Here is a 22444-nt window from a genome sequence, read left to right as displayed (position 1 = left end):
AAATGGTGTACAATAAGCAACAGGACCGTGATGAAAAAAAAAAAGACTTTGCTTAAAAAGTGGTTGCAATATTTTTATACTTCTTACTGCATATGCAGGAAACACCATCCTTGATGTAGAACAGATGCTGATAAAACCTACTAGCAGTAACAGTGGGGAGAACTAATAGTTTATAAACACTAAGCATTTAAAAGGCTTCCCCCTTTTTTCTGTTCCTCTTTTTTTTTCTGCTAGCTAAACTCAAAAAAAAGAGGTGAAAGAAAAGACTGGATAGGAAAACAGGCTGAGAGTCTTCATCTCACCTTCACAGGAGTCTTTGTCTCGTTGACAATTTCATTGAGCAGTGTTCCATTAGGTACCAGCGTGTACATAGAAAGGGATGTGCTGGGGGGACCTGGAAAGGTTCCAAATAAAATCATGTGAGAATGGTTTGTGCATTAAGATGGGCCCTAACACTAACCTTCCCCTTTCTCTATTGGTCAGCTTGCTTAGAGATCTTTGTCTGTATTGTGGTCACTTTTCCTTAGGACTCAATCTAAAGTAACAAGAGGTTTTGACAGTTTTCCAGCTGGAGGCAAAGCTACCATGCTAGAAGTCACAATCAATGATTCTGTCCTGTTCAACCTTCATAGGGTTGAACATCCTCATGCAGGATGTTTCCTCCTTGAACCAAATGCTCATATGTACACATTTTTATCATTACATAAATTGCTATCATTTTAAAGAACTCTGACATGCAGCAGCGTTGGTATGTCTAAATGGAGCAATGACTCAAATTAATGTCTTGGCTTCATTGTGACTTTCTGGCAGAAATAACATTAATTTTATTCTATTTGATTATTTTGGCTAACAAAATGCAGCAGCGAATGCACTAAATGCTATTTTATTACTGAAGAAAATTGTGCTCCACTCACTACACATGAAACTAGCAAAATATAGTTTTAAGATGCATTTAAAGACATTGAAACAGACATGAAATGCTACATTTGAATAGCAGGCATGCTGTAGAAAAACCAAGAACTGCTTCTTATAGAATATTTTGCTAAACCACTTTTGTTGTACTTGACTGAACTTGCTGTGCTTCTATAGCATTCAGTTATTTACAGCCTTCAAAGATCACTGGTTTTAGCAATTCTATTTGATGGGCAGGTACAGAGCAAGCAGACTTGACTTTACCTGTAGAAACAGAAGGAACATCCTCCAGCTTTTTGCCACCTGTTTTGTCTGTGGATATTTCATCTTTCCTATCAATCAGATAGAAATGGATGATTTAATTATCAACATGCTTACTAGCAAAGGTGAGGGTGTAACAAAATGTAGAAATGACCTCTACATTAAATGTAGTTAAACGAATGAAGTTAATTGTAGTGAAATATTTGATGATATGGTTAAACAGGGCAATTAAACAGTTGATCCTATTTTATATTCAGCAGTTTGTACAAATGATTGCCTCCTTTCCTCTTCTTCAATCTGATAGTTGTTCTTACAATAAACAAAAATACCGATCAGATTATATTTCTCCTCTTAGTCCTGTGAGTCTGCTCATGAGGTTTCATAGTGATTTTTTCTGAGCAATCAGAGAGAGGAGGTCACATAGATGAACACAGGGCAGATTTTTCTTTATCTCTCCTCTAAGTCACTAAATAGTTGAGCACTGGCAGTAATGTGAACAAGATATTGTGAATTATCTAAACAATCTAATTATTTCCTTTGCTATATCTCATACTATCAGGATAGTTTTGTGAGTTCTCTGACTCTATAATTTTAGAATCAATGGAAATATCATGATTTCAAGGGCATTTCATGATTTGCTGTGAGAAGAAGATGGGAGGACCTTCTGTTCCCCTATCAGCATGCACTAGAATATCATCAAGCCACTTCCAACTAATGATAGTTTCAAATAAGATTCCTAGGTCAAGTTTATTATAATTGTAAAAACATTTAGATTTGGATCTGGATATAATATTTCTGAGTTAATGCCTTCCATGGTCCCCATGGCAGACAGCTGATAAGTCAAGTATATGGTGGGTACAGATTTTCTACCTTGCAGGATGGGTTTTTATATTGTTAATTATCATTGTTGACATTAGTGTTATTTTTTATTTTTTCTGTTGTTTTACAGTTATGTGTTGATGAACGTATTTTGGAACTGAGACTGTTAGCTTGCCTGATAAGCAAAAGTAATATGTATACACACATACAAAAGGTACAATTTATTGTAGATGCATTAAAGATTTCTGCAGTAAAGGCTATAGAATGGTTTCTACTCTTAAAAATAATATTTATTATTTCATACCTTTTAGAAACATTTTGATTCTTAGATCAGGATCTTTTAAGTCACACATTGTGATTTTTCTTTCATGTAAGTTGAGATGAAGAATTTCATTTGTTTTGGGTTGTAAAGTAGAGTGGGAAAAAATATATAAAGAACATGAAAGTGGAAAGCCCCATCAGGGAAATTGACAAGGACTGAGTTCCTTAACATTGGTATAGAAATGACTATAATTAAAGCAGAATATATAAGTGGAATTTGTGTGAAAACTGATGTGAGTGAAAGACCTAAGGACACTGGAAATATGTAGTGTGACATTAACTGAGACAATAAGAAGCTTGTAGCATAGACAGAAAAGACGGCGGGGCTGCGTTTTTACACAGGACCAGCCTAGGTGTTCAGTAGCATATATAAAGAGTATGGACAGCTCCTAACTTACCACATTCTCTGGAAAATGTGGTGAGAAATAAATTTTGTGGGTTTTTTTTCCTAATGTCAAATCATTTGAAACTTATCTCACTATGTGATATCTTATGGAAGATACAGATCTTTTCTGCAAACCACACAGTAGTAAAGGTGAAGTTCAACAATGCATAATCACAGCTACCTGCTTTTCCAGCTAAAATATGAGTAATTTCATAGATTTTACCTCATCTTCTGAATTGTGCCTAGAGAAAACCACACTCTTTACACAGAGCATAAGAACTCTGAAATCAGTCTCTTCACTTTCTGCCTTCCTGCTGCTGTTTGCACTAGACTGAGTGAGAAAATCTCCCTTTGGACTTCCAGCAAAGTTTAATTAAGTCCTACGTTATTAAAAATACATTTAATAGAAAGAAGAATACTCAAAGCTCCCAAGTCATAATCAGTAAAGATACATAAGAGCTCTGTATTCTTGAGACAGTACATGGAAAATATTATTTGCTACCTCTGAAAATCTAAGAATATTTGAAGGAAAAATAATACATTCATCAGAAACAGTGGATGCTGATATTTTTTGGCTGTACTATAGTATTTATACATGAGAGAGTTCAATATTGTAACTTTAATCCTGCCATCTCAGACTTGTGATTATTGCCAGGAGCATTATCCTCTTCCAATAGAGTTATTGGAGTAAACCACTGCATTCATTTATAATAGCATGCCATGTAAAAATACAGAGGAAAGATAAAGTGAAAGCACAGAATTTTTAAACTATTTATCATGTAGCCTCCCAGATAAGCTTTTTTCGGCTGCCTGACTTTCCTTTTAAAAACTGTAGGAATTGTGTGTAATCTGTTGTCATGTTCCCCATCAGTGCTAGTCTAATGTAAGGCCATGCCTTTGAGAGGGATTCGTGCTTATACTAGCTTAATAAGACATTCTTTGGTGTTTCTAAGTAGAACAGGCAATGTGGGTATTTGCCTGCCTTAATTATTTGTGATCTAATAACTGTGTTCTATAACATAGAGCATACACATCTCTCACAGCGCACACTAAAGACATCATGGTGCTATCCACATACATGTTCACATCCACACACATCTACACATCTTTTTTGGGAAAGGCAGTAACATTAAGTAACATCTTACTTGCGCTACTTACCTTTCCTGGAAGCTTCTATGTTTTACTCGCTGCGGAAAGATTAAGAAAAACAGCATTTTACTGGTGGGTGCATCCAACCATTGAGAAGAAGCCTGCTAGCTCCTTTGTTTACTGTACTTTTACTATTTTCTTCTAGTACATGCCCCCTCCTCTTCCTGAGCAATACTTTGCCCTTCTATAAGCAGATGGGGAATGACTTGGAAGTGCCCTCAATTTTAAATAAATGTCAATAATCCTTACCCGTTGGATTATTTCCAAGTGCTCTTGGGAATTGCTGAAGTTTTTGCCAATGTCGAATATGCAGAAGGTTTCCCTCTGGCAGGCAGTAACCCAGTTCTGATACTCAGAAGTATCGGGAATCCGATCCAGAAAAATACGAAAGGCTTCCCACACAGCTTCCTGGCAGACTGAGTAAGAAGAAAGGGGCTAGGGATGGATGTTTTGTATCAAAAAGTAAAGTTGAAATTCTCTTCAAAGTGATTTGGGATTTACACATTTTATTGTACTTAGTAACTAAATCCACGTTCTTGCTATTTCTCAGTCTTTTAAGTTGTCAGTCATTTGCCCTGATGCTGAGGGATTCATTTTCTCCCAGTTAAGGACTGTTATTTCCCTCATTTTAAATAACAGATTAATTTGGCCCAATATCATCAGCATGAATACAGGGCAAACACAAAGCACACTTTGTTCATCTCAAAGATACATGCACTGGATGTTCCAGTAAACAGGGAAGTAGATAAATAATATCTAGCAGTCTTCATACTGGAATAATAAAAAAATTAACTGTATACAAAGATTTCATACATAGCTAGGCTTAGAACGGGTTAAACAGAAAACATATAAGATTTTAATGTTGCTCATATATGTAAGTGTTAAATTATGTTGTTTTTTTTTTTAATGCAGCACACTGAAATGATTTTCTTATACTCTAAATTTCCAATGCAGTCAGCCTTTTTGAAGTCATAAGGACTTTCTGTAGCTTATACATGCTTTTATGTTTCTTTAAGCACCTCTGGAAAAATTGTATTACTTAGTATAGGTAAAATTCCTTTGGAAAGAACTCAATTTCCTTTCTTTCTACACAATAGTACACGCTCCTGTTCAATATCAAAAATCTCCTCTATGGTGGTGAATTACCCAGTTAAATGCCAGGCTACCTCAGAGGATATTAACAAGGATTGTGGCTGTGGGGAGAATAGTAGCATTCTGCATCATTCAGGGAAATGAAAGTGAACACATAGAAAGTACGACAGTGGGGGCGGTTTGGAAAGGATGATATTCATGGCTCTAAAGGAGTTTCATTTACTGGATGCTAACTGATTGAATTACATGAGAGTATATAAAACATAATAGAGGAGGCTGATTCTGTAATTATTTCACTGAATCACTGCTCATGTGTTACAAATGTACTAGATATATTTGGGTTTGGACTTGGTTCTTGTTTTTTTTGTTGTTTTTTGTTTGTTTGTTTGTTTTTTTGTTTAAATAAAAAAAGTAAAAAATCCTGCTTTCTAGCAGTCAGAACTCTGTCAAGCATTTCAGGGAAAACTTATAAAAGTTACGCTCCTGTTGTAGTAGGCTCCTGCTGCAAAGACCTTGCTCTCTAACATTTTGAGTGAGGATCATGACATGCATGAGTAGGAAAGTAAAGGAAGAAAGAACCAGCAGTTAAGATATAAAATACCTGCATAGAAATACTTTATAGGGTCTATTTTCCTTAGTTTTCCTAGCACAGAGGTCCTAAGTATCTCTGCAGAAGTGAGTTTTTGAGAGTCGGAGAGGAGCAAGTGCGACTACATTTCTGAGTGCATGTTTACCAGCATCTTGCGGAAGCCTCCTCCTTGCTGTAAGTTGAAACCATTTATAATTTCAAAAGATTCTGAAAGATAAACTGATCCCTCCTCCAGGCAGCTACTGCCTGTTTGGTTGACAATAATGTTCTTTGGATCCCTGTTCAGAAACCTGCCTAGCCCCAAACCCAAAAGGCCTGGATTTTGGTTAACTTTACACAGCACAGAGCTAGACCTCAAACCAATCCTGTCTGTACCTAGGTAATGTTTAAAATCACTGGCTGGTACAAAGGGATCCTCAGGCTAGCACAGTCCTGGCCAGGATGTGCGGTTCTGTGTGAATGTCCCTGTTCACTTGCAGAAAGTCTCACTTCTGCAGGTTGTCCCCTGCAGGCATTTTGAACGCAGTTGTTGAAAATAGCCATCATAGCCTTGTGGAAGCTAGAACCAATGTGCTTTGAGCAGAATCATTTCAGTTTATCTCAGATGTCATTCTACCTTCCCAATAATGGGTGACTGCATCTGTTGCTACTTGATGATTCCTCTGGTATTCCAAGAGTCAACAAAGCCAGCTGTATTTTCACTTTGTGAAAGGATAATGTTCACTCACTTGAGATGAAGAAATAGACTTATAGAATGACTTCTTCAAAATGTTGCTTGAAGTTAAATGCTTTTAGAGAATGGGAATTTCCAGCATGTTAGAAAAAATCATTTTAATAAAGCCTTGCTAGCAATTTAAGATTTGTTGCCTTTAGCACTTTATTTTTCACAGTTCATTACTGTGAGATGGGACATTTATTTTCAGTACTTGATACCTGCTTTGACTTAGGGTGAGATAATTATCTGCATTACCTAATATACCAGTGTCTGCAATTAGTGTAATCAGTGCTAGGAATGGTTATTATCCAAACTTGCTGTAGGGATGTACTCATGTATCTTTGTTAGGACATCATAATAATAACTCAGGAACAACTTGCCCTCCAAACAGGACAGCTGTATGGGAAGCATAGGTGGCCAGATTATTAAAAAGCAACAGGCTGCCTTTTGAAAAGATTTATTCATAATGAGTTAGCAATTAGGGCTACATTCTGCTATCTTTTTCTCACAAATCTCTGTTTTTTTTAATGTGTATTAACTGCTGAATAAATATAAAATATCTGATGAAAAGCAATCCAGTTTTCAGGGTTTAGATAAACATGACACATGGCCAGATGAAGAGATTTTGTAGCTGATTCCATGCATGTTTCATAGTGTCATAGAATGGCTTAGGTTGGAAGGAACCTAAAAGATAATCAAGTTCCAACCCTCTGGCTGTGGGCAAGGTTGCCAACCACTAGATCAGATTGCCCAGAGCCCCATCCAACTTGGCCTTGAATGCCTCCAGGGATGGGGCATCTACAGCTTCTCTGGGCAGCCTGTGCCAGTGCCTCACCACCCTCACAGTAAAGAATTTCCATCTAACATCTAATCTAGATCTCCTCTCTTTTAGTTTAAAGCCATTCCCCCTTGACCTATCACTATCAGACTGTATAAGAAGTTAGTCACCCTTCTTTTTGTAAGCTCCCCTCATGAACTGAAATGTTGCAATTAGGTGTCCCCAGAGCCTTCTTTTCTTCAGACTGAACAAGACCAGCTCCCTCAACCTTTCTTCATAGGGGAGGTGCTCCAGCCCTCTGATCATCTTCATAGTCCTCCTCTGGACAAACACTTCCATGTCTTCCTTGTGTGAGGCCTCAGTCATGGACACATGCATGTTTGCATGCGCATGAGAGGCTGTTTTCAACCTGATGAAGATTATCCAATAGTTTCTGTTTGAGCACATATATTTGAGCAGCTTTGTGTTGTATGCTCATTGCTGAAAGAATTTTAGCATGAAGTAATTAGAATTTTTTTTAAAAAAGGTAATTTTCTTGAGGAAGCAGTACAATTCTCAAGAGAACATTTGTGATCTACATTGTTGTTACATTTCTAAATGTGTAATGGGACTTGAAGAGATGGAGATGGTCTTCCAGACTTTACATGAGGCAAAGAACAGACCTGGAGATATGTCTGCAAAGCAAAATGAAGATAAGGTTGTCCCACAGTGTAGGCTGAAAGACTCCAGCATGGTTACACAAATACATCTTTTTGTGAAGGCTTGTACTGAGGTTACTGAGTGCCACTTCAAGATTAATGCTTACATCATAAAATTTTCACTTTTATTTTTCTTCATTTATCACATCAGATATGTTAGCATGCTCAGCTGCGAGGACTAGTGTCTTGGGTTTTGATTTTTCCTTGAAGGAAAGATTTGTTGAGGTTTTAACACAGGACATTGTAATAGAGAACATGCAACTATCCAAGAAGTAGCTTTTTCTGAATGTGTATACAAATTGTTCAGCTGCAGACTTCTGTTCTCTTGTGTACTTTTTGGTAAATGTTCCAGCTGAAGAACCGAGTGACATCTGCTCAGAGAAGTTTCTGAGTGTAGGATGCTCTGCTGGGAAAGAAGATCTGTAATTTTAAACCTGCTTGCACTACAAGGTTTACAGAACTTTACAGTCTTTCACTCTAAACTGATGTGCTGTTTTCCAAAAGATGTTATTAGCAACATCATCAGTTGTTAAAGGAGAATGTCACAGTCACGGTACTTTGATTTCAGGCTAATGATAACTCTCCTATGAGACTGTGTTTTCAGATCAATCAGGGACATGACAAGTGAGTTTTAGGGATTTTCAGGATTAATTCGTGTTTAAGAAAGGCTTTGAGGATCAGCCTCTTTGGCATAAGTTTCAGAATTCTCTCTAATGCCCACTGGCTTGGAGTTCAGTCCCACAATAGATTCTGAATACGTTTGTATCCCTAACAATGACTACAGACATTGGTGTAGCTTGTCCATGCTGCCTGCGGGAAGCGGCTGCTGGAGTAAAATTTTCACAGCTCCATGTACAGGTTTCACTTTAGAGAGAACTAGGTGGTTCCCTGAAAGAGAGCTGGGGAGCAGCTCTGTGAATGGCTGAAGATCAATAGAAAGGAACAGAAACATAAGTGAAGTTGATTTCAAAGATCATAAGAGAGTTGATTTGTCACCTTGGATACTTACATCCCTGAAGTGCTGACTTGGTTTGAAAGTTAGCTTTGGAAAGTCCAGTTGCAGCCCCCAAATCTGTATTTCTTTAAATACGAATTGTAATAGCCACTGAATGGGATAGAGTGGGGGACAAAGAGAAAAAAAATATCAAAAACAGAGGGCTGTTTGCCCTATGGTTTCTAAGAACCTAAAACCAGAGAGGTAACTCTGTAAGTTCTCTACAGATATGAGAGGAAAAGAAAGAGAGGGAATAAGGGAGGGAGGGAGTTGGAAAAGAGCAGAAAAAAACCCTAGATTTTTACAAATTAGACTAAAGTCTTGGCACATGTTGCTGGCAATTATCTTGGTGTCAGCATTGTGACAGCACTCCCTCACTGTTAATAAAACTGCAGATTCACCAATGCATTTCTGAAATGACATACTATTCATTTCATCACCTGTCCTGGATGGGTAAGATCAATTCTGAGTAGCAAAGATAGTACCTGCTAAACTTTTAGAAAAGTGGTACATCTTCATACAGCAGTGCAAGCATGATTTGGTCTTCATGTTCTGCCATGCTAAAAAACTATACAATTGCACTGAGATCATTAGTCTTTTGAGTGAATTGTTTTGTTCTGTTCTGGTAATTACCTGTCTTGAGCTGTACTGATGTACATATATTCTTTAATCATAAAGTAAATATCAAATACATTGTCTAGAGCTAAAGATCAAGATTCTGCAACTTCTTTGTCAATATTTGCAGGGAAAAATTTCAATCTACAATTATCATCTTACCTCTTAATCTATAGTAAGCTTGGTGACTGGCTAAAATCTGCTTCACTGATTCTTGTGGGCAAATTTTCACACCAGTAGAAAAAAAGGGTGATCTCTTTGTTCGGTGCTTTGCCATGTCAAATATCCTCCTTATAGTTGACACTCTGGACCTCTTTGTTGTTCTTTCTATTTTGTCTGACCCTGAGGCATCTGCAAGTTGTTTGGCTTCACCACGATTTGCTTTATTGGAGATTTCTGGAAAAGATAAAAGGTAAACATGTACATAAACATACATTGCATAGGTAGCATGCAAGATGATGTTTGAAAAATGCAAGTAAATGTAAGGGCTCTTTGTGTTATTCTCAATATGCTGAATTAATGTGTTGAGGAGAAACATCCTGTGGTCACATCACACTGGGCAACTGGGACTCAAAAACCTGGTAACTAATTTACTTATAGCTCATCATATTACTTCGAGGTCAGACAAAACAAAAGTTTCAGAAGCCCCAAATATTGTTTTCAAAAGTGATTTTGTGTTAGATCCACAAAAGACACTTAGGCGGTTGAACTTTGTGCTACAGCATCTCATTTGTATATAAGCCTGTAATGAAATGTAAAGGACTCTTATAAACAACGATTTGAAGCCTGGAGAAGGTGAAGCACATCTCTATTAGCTTGCTGTATGAAAAGAAGTTTATGCTAACAGATATGAGAAGTAGCTGTACTCTTTTTGATGTTCTTGTCTTTGCTCTGGGCTTCTGGGCACATCTCCCTTTGGTGGGTTCAGACTCACACCCACTCTGGGAACTAGACACTGAAGAACATCTTTCAAAAACTGAACAGGAGTTTGATTGTCTTCGGGGACAGAAATATCTTTTTCCAGTATTTCTCTTTTACTTCACAGTGTGTTGCTCTTTGCATCCCTCACCAAAACTGAAATATTAATCAGAACAGACTGCAATTATGCATCTTTGCCACTTGATGATAGTGACCTGAGTGCTCTCAATAGATCTTTAATTATTCCCAGCAAAGAGGAACAACTACATTAGAAAAAGTGCGAGATCAGTGAGTGGTAGAAATAGTGAGAGAAATAGTCTCCAAAAAATTAAGAGTAAAGCATTGTCAACTTGGTGGAGAAAGACTAAATATTATGCTGTGTTTAACAAACATTAATTATCATGTTCTTATATAAATCAAGAGAAACTAAGGAAGCTAAAAACACATTGTCTTAACAATTGGCAACTTTGTTAGACAAGTTGTCAGATAAATTATAAGAGAAAAATAAAATCATACTATTGCAAAAATAATAGTATTTCAACCACAGAATAGGAGAAATTCTACCATCAATGTCAGTGTGCATACATATGTCTCAGTTCATATTTAACTTCAGACTTAACATTCAGTGCTTGCTGTAAAAAGCATAATAATGACATACATATTATGGAGTAGATGGTATTCTGAGATGGAAATAAGTTGATTGCTCGATTATGAGGAGTATTTTACAACTGTAGTAGTTTATACAGTGAAGACACAGGTGATTGTTATGGCCTAGCAAAACATGTCAGAAGCAACAGCCTGCAGGCCTAGAAGTCCCTAATTGTTGCAAGATAAGGGAAAATGATGATGCAGTCATATAGTGTTTGTTATATAGTGCAATGGCAGTAATTATTTTCCTCAGTAATGTCAGATCGTTAACCTTAAAGGAACCTTACAGTAATAAAGAATATGTGCACTGTGAAAAAATGGCTGGCGGTCCACCAGAAAACACAAGGGACGAAACACTGTATCATTTGAGACAATTAAAGATTTTAACGATACATGAGGAGAGAGTGATAGATTTACCATTAAGGAAGATGCAATGCCAGTAAAATCTTAAAGCTGCCCTCTGTAATCTTCCAGAAGAAAATACCAAAAATCTACACGGAAAGAATCCAGCTGTAAGTCACCTGTTACAAGCTCTATTAACTGCTATAGCCCAGCTGCCCAGGCAGTCTGACCAACTGGGGCAGAGGATTTTGCCATTAAGCTCTTTGATAGCTTTTGCATGGAGCAGAGGCCTTTCTTTGAGGATTTGCTTCTTCCCTAGGATTTGCCCCTAAGTCATTAACTTGAATTAAGAATTATACTATTCATAAGACTGACAAAGGAGATTCTTCACAAATGATTGCTGTAATGACCTCAAATTCTCTCCCTATTCTCAAATTACGGTTGCTATTTCGGCTTTTCAGTGTGAAAAGTGACCATACTTTACTTTACCTGCATCCAGATACCACTGTTCTGCTGCCCTACTCAGGGTAGGTGTCAGGTTTTTTGGGTCTTTATTCTGACTTTATATTTAACTTCCTTTTTTTTTTTTTTTTTTAATGGGTGGGATGTGTTGCTTAAGCATGCTTATGCTAATAGGTTTAATTTATATCTTACACATAGTAAATTTCCTTCATTAAACTTTATTATCAGCTCTAGAAATTACTTTTCTGCTAAACTGAAGCACAATTTGAATTGGAGAAACATTAGCCCTCCTCTCTCCAAATTATTTTTCAATGCCTATTTCCTAGTATTTACTAAGTATGAATGGAAGAAGACTGGTTCTCTGTGCAAACGTTATTTGTTCATAAGTCTTCGAGCTGTGATTTCTCCCATGTCTTTGGAAATTCTGAATGGATAAACTTTTACCTAAGATAACTTCTTCTAAGATGTTTCATCCATGTGCTTGACTATAATATGACTCCATCTACAGCTTATAAAATACTTTTCTTTTTTTGCTTTCTATTCTCCTAGGTTAAGCAAAATTATAAAAAGGCTTGTGCTATTATAACATTGAACCCTTTTCTTTCTACTGTTCAACACATTTCTACTGTTCAAAACAACTGGGTGAACTGGCAAGGTGTAAATTTTACAGAGTACATAATTTGATTGTGTAAAGGAAATACGAATAATACTAAGATCTTTTACTGTTCTTAAAAAAAAGTCATCTTTCTAATATTTTGTCACTGTCATTATCTTTTCTTAAATATATGGAGTTAATATATTTAATGTTTACCCTGCCCAATTTGACTTTGGTGACTGTCTCAATTTTACTTCTTTTAAAATATAAGTCTAAGATTTTTAGGGCTTTTTGATGGTTTTAGGTCAGAAGAGTAGATAATTGTCAAAGTCTGTTAATATTTTACTCTGTTTTAGCTTAATCTCCAGGTTGCCTTGCACGGACCTGTAACTCTCCTTCCTTATGCTCACATGAAATAATCTGCATAATTGTCCCCATTTTCTGAATTGTCTATTGGAGGAAAAAAATTGATGTAGTTTTACTAAAGATCAATGTCAGTCAATATTTGTCCTGAATTCAGACAAATATAATGAAGATTTGAAAAGTGCTTTATCACATTTTAAAAAACACAATAAAGCAATCTTAATCATATTGGAATCTAATCAAAAGTGCTTTGATGTTCATGGAGGTCTTTCAAGCCCATAGTGCTGGTTCTTCAGATTTTTTTTTTCAGGAAGATAAACAGTAGTAATTAATTTCTCAAATTAAAAATTTGAAATCCTCATTTGCTTTCTATACAGATTTATTCATGCCTAGCTGTTAATAGTAATAGTTTTGGGAGGCCTCTAATTTTGTTCTTGGGTTTTTGTTTGCTTGTTTTTTTTTTTTTTTATCAATATAAACAATCTGTGTAGGAATATTTACCTACAACATAAGTTCAGAAGTAACCTTTTGGTTTCACTTGACCTTAGAAAATGAAGATACCATTCTTTACAGAGAAGAATGTTAAATATGGTAACATGGTTTTAGCAGCAAAATTCAGGGTGATATGAGGACAAAACCGTTGAAGTCTCACAAGATTTGACGTGTGAAGAACCTGATTAATCTGAAAAATAAGTGGATATTCTTAGGAAAGCAAGAAATGTTTGACTGATAAATGAGATATATTGCCTTCAGTGTGAAATAATTATTAATTAAAAGACAAGTCTTATTTAAGATGAACTACTGAAATAAAACAAGAGAAGGGCTTATCAAAGAGGGTGAATTAAAGAAAGATGCCATAAATGTGTTTGTGTGATCTAATCAAATATACAGCAGAGCTAACACGGTCAACAACTTCCCGTGTTGATAATTCACCTAGTAACAAAAGCAAGGATGACTAGTCATGGAAAGTTGATCCTGAGATCTGTGAAAGGGTTGATTAGTGTAAATATCAGATGGAGCACAGAAAGCATAAACAGAGGATGTTTGTGTCCTGGACTCTTCTCTCAGAAGAGAGAAGTGGTGGGAGCAGTAAGGACCTCAAATTCAAATGGTACATGTCAGTGACAGACAAGGTGCCTATGACATTTTCTCTCCTTGTGTTCCTTTTAATATCCCTTTTATGCCACATTGTCTCAATCCCAGTGGTGTGGGAAGGGTCTGACCAGAAGAGGCATAGATGAACAGGGCTAAATTAAAATGTGCCACAACTTTATCATTAAATGCAGCCTAGGTCCTGCATATGTGTATAAGACTATAGGCTTTACTTGTATTTCTATTTGATACAGTATATTCTTTAACTATTGTTGATGCAAACAGTGAAATATCTTGAAATTTAATTAATTTATTAATTTTATTTTCTTTAAAATTAATATCTGCAAAAATAAGCTAGCTATTTGGCATATTGGCTTGTGTGAATGTCATTCTTATGTGTCACTGTAAAGTAACATCACCTGTAGAATTAAGCCTTGGTATCTGGTTGTGGCAAAGAGCTATAGGGGACAGGTTCAGGCCTCCAGACTGGAAGACCCTGTGTTTAGTTGACTGATGTTCACTAGAAAACTTCCTATGTAAGTATTGTGAAACTGATGTCCCATCCCCAGCACTATAAATGCTCTAATGTTCCTTCTGGGTAGCTTGTGTTATACTACATTCAGCACCACCTTACAAACCAAGCAAGTGCTGTGCAGTAAGGAATCTGTACTGAAGACACAAGAAATCCAGTCCCTGTATCTCTCACTTGCATTCTACATGTCAAAATGCTACGTGCACACGTTCACAGATGCCCTGGTTTCAGCTGGGACAAAGTTGGTTTTCTTTTTGGTGTCTGGTATGATGCTGTTTTGGTTTTGGGAGAAAGACGGTGTTGATAAGACACCAATGTTTCTAGTTGTTGCTGAGCAGTGCTGCACAGAGCCAAGGATGATTTAGCTTCTCGTACTGCCCTGCCAGAAAGGAGGGGCACAAGGAGCTGAAAAGAGACAGAACCAGGACAGCTGACCCACGCTGGCCAAAGGGATATTCCATACCATATGGCATCGTGAGAAAAAATTGAAAACTGAGGATGAGTTGGCTGGGTGGACAGCCACTGCTTTGAGACTGGCCAGGCATCCGTCAGTAGGTGGCGAGCAATTGCTTTGTGCATTTCTTGTTTTGTAAGTATGCATATATATATATATAATTGTCATTAGATTTTTTTTCTCTCTTGTTCACAGCCCTTTAAACTAACCTGGATTTACATTTTGGTACAAAAAATCTCCATTTTCATCAACCAAGGTGCTTTAGAATGTCATTAAATGAGAAGGGTTTCATATCTGCAAGTTGTTAATGCTGAGAAACTAAATTAGACATCACAATCCCCCAGTTGCTCCCGTTTACTTGCAGAAATCTGTGTGATTTTCTATGCCAGGTGGAGAAACGCAGTTGTTAAATCAATCAACATCAGAAAGAAGGCCAAGAAGATGGTAATTTGAAACATAATATTTATGAAACATAAACTTAGGTCTTGTTACAGACCAACAAAATAATTTCTTCCTCTCTAAATAGACAATTTGGTAGCATCCTTGAATTATTCTAACTAAACAATTGATGATGTAAGAACTCTGGTGAATTATCTGCCTATTACAGATGAGAACAGAAAACATAATATGCCACTGGGAAGATTCTCCTGCTTTTGTGAATAGAGTTGTCATATACTAACCAGCAATGAATGCAGCCTGTACCATCCACAAATATTGAACATGTTAAGACCTTTAGTGTCAAAACATGATTCTGATGCATTTCTTTCCTAACAGAAAGTCATGTTTTCCTTGGTATCATATGTCTCATTTAGAGCAGAAATATATCCCTTCACTTTCAGACAGATAAGTGCAAATTCTTGTGAAGAATCTTCATTGTTATTTCTTATCTCTACTAACTGCTGCTGCTGAAATTCATGGAGAAAATATCAAATGCCATCTATGGTTTCATTACTATCATTAGAATCCTGTAACAGTCTGGCTAAGATGCATCACTCAGACTAGCAACAGTATTGAATCATGAATGTTTCTAATGTTGATGTATGGAATATATACGCATCTGTGTTACTTTGGCCATCTTGAAAACATTTGGCCTGAAGTTATCTGATATGGTTTGCATCAGAGCATTTAAGAAAGTACTTTAAATATTTTCGTAGTTCTTGGAGGAATACTTCCAATCTTCAGTGGTGAAACACTCACTTGAGCATCTCTGCTATTCATTTTCTAGCCAGTCATACTCAGAGTGTACAGCTAGCCTCTGAGAATTCAGTGAAACGGCATAAGTGCAAATTACAATAATATTCTCCCACATAAAACAACATTTCAACCATCATGATGGTCTAGGTCAAAGAGTAGCTGTGCAGAATGGACTTATTGAAGTAGCTCTGTTCAAATATGACAGCAATTAGGATGGTTGATTCCTTCTCATTTTGGCAGAGAGTGATTTGGTCTCAACCAAACTGAACAAAGATGAATAGCTGAAAAGCATTAAGTGACAAACTGCACAGAGCAAGTTAGTCTGGAAGGACAGCTGGAGATCAACTTGTCCAATTATTAGATCTAGATCAAATAATGAAGTGGAAAATTTAATAATAAATAAAAAATGTAGTCACTTTTGAGGGGCAAGAAGAGAGGGAAGAGAACTTGATTAGAACTGTCACCATTAGAGCCTTAATAAAATCATAAAGTAAAAGATGAGTGCTTTACTACCTGCTGCCTGAAATATCTGGGACTTCTGTGTTGACTAATACATATGAAAGGAGCATGCCTACTAAAACTGGCATTACAGGTAACTTGGGTTCAGGGATCCTAAGACTGTTAATACATGATTGGATAATACCTGAGAAAGCTAGTGAAAGATTCAGAGGGGAAAACAAGCAGATATTCCTGGCTCTGCACTGACGTAGAAATTTTAGAGCCAGGAGAACTTCACTGCTGAAAAGACAAGCACAGTGGCCTAAGTTCAATTAGTTATGTACGCTCCTACTTTTCCTAATTTTTAAATAGAATCTGGGTCCTACTGACTTGCAGATGTCTTGGTGATTAGCCAGTTGCTTTAAGACTCAGTTTGCTAAACTGCTGTTGACGTGCTTAATGACTTTAGAGCCTCTTACAGGGAAGTTTCTCTGTGATACCTCTGGTCCTCATGCTCTTGTGACATGAGGATGATGACGTTGCTCTGTCAGGTTGTATGCTTGCATGTTGTGGTAAGTCATGCTGCAATTACCTAAGAGAATATAAACACATCTACAGTGTGGCAGGTGTGTTTGAAAACTGGCAAAGTGCAAAATGCATAAATTATGCAGGATAATGCACCTGACAAAAACAGAAAAATGACAGAGAGGGAGTAAATGTCTTTTGCTTTAATCCCAAAGGGCCAGAGGTACCAAAGTAAAGGGGAAAACATATTTTTCCTCCTGGTAAGAAGAAATATGGTTTGCTACATCTGATGAATGCAGGCCATATCTCGTAGCGCACCACTGAAGCCACTAGGCTTCAGTTAACAGTTAAATCCACAGTTAACAGAGGAATGGAGATTCACATAACTGCTAATTTGGATTTCTAGCAGGTTAAGTCTCCAAGTAGCATCACAGAATATCCTGAGTTGGAAGAGACCCATAAGGATATTCAAATCCAATTTCTAAAATTGAGCCCAACTCTTAAAATTATTTTGTTGTTACCTGCAAAATATTATTTGCAAAGTGATTAAGCATTTTATTATTAAGAATGTGTTGTCCAGAGTTGTATTCAGAGAAAAATACAGAGCTAACAGTTCAGTCATTTGTGATTCACTAATTGGTATTTAATGTGTGCGATGACTTCTAGAATTAATCTTTAAGATTCCATGTCAATATTTTAGTATTTTTATTCAAGTTTTGGCTCTTTTTCAAATAGATGGGGATTAAATAAGAGTAATCCCCATATTTTTTTTTTTAGTGTTTTACTTCTCATCTGTTTATAATCACAACCAGGACAGCAAGCTTTAATTTTGTAATCCGTACATTATGTGTGAATGTAGAGAATAATCTCAGTGCAGAAAGCTGATGTCTTCTCTTTCTTTCTTTCTTTGAAGCTTTATATGCTCTTTGACATTGCTCTGTGTTTGGCACAGAATTGCTTAACCCTTTTTTCAAGGGCAATTATAGTAATGAAGATCTGCAGTGGTTGTTGTTGAATTGGAACAGTTGAGAGGGAAGGAGTAAGTCAGAATGAATTAAAATGATTTCATAGAGCACACAGAAAGCTTTTGTGTCCTGGAGAATGACTGAGTAGACAGAGAATATTTGCTTGCTGATTAAAAACTAACACTAATCAGCCGTTAGTGTTCTCTGTCTCCTTTACATTCTCAGTATCAAGTGCTAGGATTTAGTCAGAATCAATGCATAGTTGTGGAAGTTTAAAGCTTCTCTAAATTTTGCTGGTTAGTCTGACTGCTCAGTGTTTTAAAGTTCAGCATTTAATAATTTCTGTAATATTTTGCTTGTATGTTTTTTGCCATCACACATATTTTATTCCCCTCACTTTCTCTTCCTATTATTAGTGACAGTTTGCATCAGGACAGTGGCAAAGATCTGAGTTCAAGTCCTGAGGTCATTTCCTGCATTTTGGCACTAGCCATGACCAGAGATAAACACTCCATCTCTGAAGGCTTTATTTTGCTCCCTACAATTTCCTGTTTGTTAGCTGTGGAATTGGAGGTGCTCCTGATAGCATCAAGGTGGATGAGTCCTGAAATAGCAGTAGGGAAGAAAGGATCAAAAGACATTTCTAAGCAAGTCCCATTTTTATTCACTCTGAAAAATAGATGTGAAAGTAAAGGGAAAAAGGAATTTGAATTTCAGATACTTTTTTCATGATGAAAATAAAAACCAACGCTATTAATATTTGGAGCTGTTTAATTAATTGCTAATTTTTGTTAAGGTGGAAGTATTTTATACCTTAATTTTTTATTTTCTAGTTTCTTATAGTTGAAATATACTTTAAACTTGAATAGTACTAATAATCTATGTTAAGATTATTAATAAGTGATTAAAATGTGTATTCACACTACTGGGAGAGCCTGTGTTCTTTCAAAAATATTTTCACAAAGTATCTGACCCTAATTATAAGTCACAAAATAGGAGTTCTGGATGCAACTATGCTCTGGTAAAGAAAATTCCTAAGACAAGCATTAAGTCCTTTGAAATTTGTATGCAAATATTTAAGAAAACAACACAATTTAATGATATTAAATATGGCATAATTAAATGACATTAAAAACTAATTATTATACATTTGTTCATATTAAATTTAATTTAAAAAAACTATTGGGAAAGCATTTTTTCCAATACATGTTAGAAAAAAATATTTTTTCCCTTTAAAGACATCAATAATTAAAAAATTAAGACATCTACATATATATACACAAATATATAAGCTTTGTTCTGTGGCTGCCACTGCAATTGGTTGTTATTTGAAAGGATAAGAATATAATATGTAAAAAAGACTTTTCATGGAAATAAAACTTTCATTCACTTGAGCAAAGTGTAAAGCAGTTGTGATGTTGGCTTTTAAGTCAATTATATAAATGCCAATGTGTAGATGGAAAAGTTAGTAAGAAAACTCCCTCAAAATTGAAGACTTTCCCCAAGCTTCTAAATCTATTGAGTATGGAACTGAACAGGGAAAAATCTCATCACCAACTTTTACTTTCTGTTGTTGAAGAAACTTTGAAATTGCTTTGAACTTTTTGATGTTTTGAAAAGGTGTAGTAATTACCTGTTGTACTATGTACACCAAAGTTGTCTATATTTCTGTTTACTTGGAAATAATTTTACAAATCAATAATTCATTTTATTTTCATTGAGATCTGTTTATCAAAATGCATTAAAAAAAATCATACTGTGTATCACAAAAGGAGCATATTGTGTCCTGTTACTATGATTATAGGGTGTTTTCTTTCTGTTTTATCTTTCCCAAATATGTACTTAAGTTAGCAGATGTATCCTTTTTATCTTCCTATTGTAATGACTACATTTTCTGCTTGTTCTGTTCTATACAGAATAGTTTTTAGTTTTGCAATTTCTTGTTTATTTGTCTGTGTGTTTTCTTCCTCAAGAAGAAAATGACTAGTAAATACAAAAATATACTTTACTACTTTCTCTTCATTTCAAGGATAATGGATAATCTCTAGCAATGTCAGCACTTTCTTAGGTTGTCTTTCAGTTATTTTGGCCCTACCTTTTAATTGTTTTTGAAATTAAACATATTTTTTCATAACAGAACATATGCAGGTAAATTCAAACTAAATGGCATTTCTTACAGAAAACGTAAAACGAAGGGAACGCACATGAGAAATGTTGTTAACCTTTGTCTTTCCAACTTTACAGCAGTTTCACAAACTGTGATATCTCTTTCTGAATTGTCAAGACACCAAATTCCAAAGAAGTAATTATGTAATACATGTAATAAATTCTGTGATAAAATGACCTGATCTTTCCATTTCTTTTCCACCAATGCAATGTAAGTTAGTATAATCCGTTTATATATGAACTTACCTCTGCTTCCCTGAACTTGGAGAGCAAAGCAAATGACCAAGAATATTAATCCAGTTTTCAAATGCATGCTGTCTATTGATCATTCACAGTTTTCAAAAAAATCATGTAAGGAACTACAATACTGAGGTCAAGTAGAAGATTTTTTGTTAAGAACTGAAATCCCCAAGTGACTTCCTTCTTCTTTGTTTGTCTTTTGTTTGTTTGTTAGTTATTTTTCAGGTGTCTTCAGTCGTGGACTGCTTTGAATTGCGACTAAGCGAAGAGAGCAACAGGTTCCAGGATGCAAGAGCTGGACAAACTCCTCCAAAGCAAGCAATTCTAGCCTGGGGGACTAGAGTGGTAAGACAAGAGTGACGATGTTTTAAAAAAAAGCAGTGTCTGTTTCTGGAATAATCTTTTTATCTGCTGCTCAGACATAATCCCTCTTACGGTCCAGCTGGAAGAGCTTTCTTCATCTTATTAACCTTCTGGAGGAGCATCTGTCAACCCCAGTAGACTTCAGTAGCACTATGATAAACAACGGAAGTCTCTTCTGCTGCCTGTTCCTTTTGAACGTTGATCATTTGGGCATTCCAGAGGTATGGCCCATGAGCAGAGGTAAAATAATGGGGAGAGCTGATTGTGCTATTTCCAAACCTGAGATCACAAAAAACAAGGAACTGCCTTTGAAGAGGAAGACAGTTTTCTGGGAAAGAATATACTATATTCAACTTACCCACTGCATTTGTCTTGGGAGCTCCTCTCGGTCCTCATGCCAAAAGGTTGCTGTTGTGATATTCCTATCACGGCAGTAGTGGTGGTGTTCTGTGACAGCAGGGAAATTACATGACTCAGCAGTAAATTGCAGCAGCGTTCAGGGCTGGCACAAGCCGATTCCAAATTAGTTGTGGGGGAGGGAAGGTACTGCATGGAAGGAAAATAAGAAAGAGACAGTGGGAAATGCTGTTTCAAGCATATGGCTATAACCAGGCTGTAAACTGTCAGTGAGTGAATATTTAAATATATATAATATATTTTTATATATATTTATTATATAAATATATATTAATATATATATTTAATATATATTAAATATATGTGAATATCTAAGCAGCTCTGTTCCAGTTTCCCAAATAACTATTCCTGTTACGTATTTGGAATGTGTAAAAGTATCATACTTTTTGTTTTCAAGAATGTCTTATAGCATTTAATCACAGCTAAAAAACTACCAGGTGGGCATTTGTAAAGATCCATTCAACATACAGAGATTTCTGTGCAACTGCGCTTTATCATAGGAGACATCCAGATTGGCAGCAAGAATCTGTTTTCTTGCACTGTAAGTACAGCTTTCTTCAAGAATAACCTTCATCTGAACCCAATCAGTATTCTATTTTTACTTGGGATTTAAAAAATGGCAGCTTCCCTCTCTTCCTGAGATTGTCTAATTTTAGCTATTCAAACAAGATAGTAAAGAGACGATGAGACCAAACCAAGTCTGCTTCTTCATCTTTTCCCAATCTTTTTCTGATTTTCCTTGCTCATTGTAATGCTTTTTGTATTTTGTTTCATGTACATTGTTGTGCCATTCCAACAGAACAAATTAGGAAGACCTTCTCAGTAGCACAACGCAAGGCAATATGATCAAGATTTCTACCAGATAAAATTTGAGTATTTCAGAAGAATCATTCTTTAGCAGGACCAATATTTGTCTTTATGTATTTCATATTCCACAATCATGTGGTATATTGTGTCTAGAGCACAAGTTGTATGAGGAGCTGCTGAGGGAGCTGGGATTGTTCAGTCTGGAGAAGTAGAGGCTCAGGGGAGACCTCATCATACTCTACCACTACCTGAAGGGAGGTTGTGATGGGGAGAGGGTCAGCCTCTTCTCCCAGATAACAAATATTACCCAAGGAAATGGCCAATAGTTGTGCCAGGGGAGATTTAGATTGCATGTAAGGAAAAACTTTTTCTCTCAAGGAGTGGTCAGGCACTGGAATGGCCTGCCCGGGGAGGCGGTGGAGTCACCATCCCTGGTGGTGTTCAAGAGGTGTCTGGATGAGATGCTACGAGATACGAATTAGTAGCTCAATGGGTAGTAATGGTGATAGGAGGATGGTTGGACTAGATGATCTTGTAGGTCCTTTCCAACCTTGTGATTCTATGATATGTTATAGTAATATAAGGACTACCTCGA

General features: G+C 36.3%; 1 protein-coding gene across 1 annotated transcript in view; it reads right to left on the bottom strand.

Moving 5' to 3' along the window:
• Nucleotides 1–20335, bottom strand: part of IMPG1 (interphotoreceptor matrix proteoglycan 1) — a 54490-nt gene extending 34155 nt beyond the window's left edge. Inside the window, exons 1-6 of the mRNA XM_021390223.1 lie at nt 20269–20335; nt 9491–9724; nt 4097–4263; nt 3857–3885; nt 1177–1244; nt 303–394 (exon numbers count right to left, since the gene is read on the bottom strand). Of these exons, the coding sequence (XP_021245898.1) occupies nt 303–394; nt 1177–1244; nt 3857–3885; nt 4097–4263; nt 9491–9724; nt 20269–20335 (657 nt within the window). The remainder of the gene's footprint in view (nt 1–302; nt 395–1176; nt 1245–3856; nt 3886–4096; nt 4264–9490; nt 9725–20268) is intronic.

The sequence above is a fragment of the Numida meleagris genome, chromosome 3 (assembly GCF_002078875.1).
Source record: "Numida meleagris isolate 19003 breed g44 Domestic line chromosome 3, NumMel1.0, whole genome shotgun sequence".
NCBI classification, from domain to species: domain Eukaryota; kingdom Metazoa; phylum Chordata; class Aves; order Galliformes; family Numididae; genus Numida; species Numida meleagris.
Note: the sequence above shows the minus strand (reverse complement) of the source record. Positions and strands in the feature narration are given on the sequence as shown.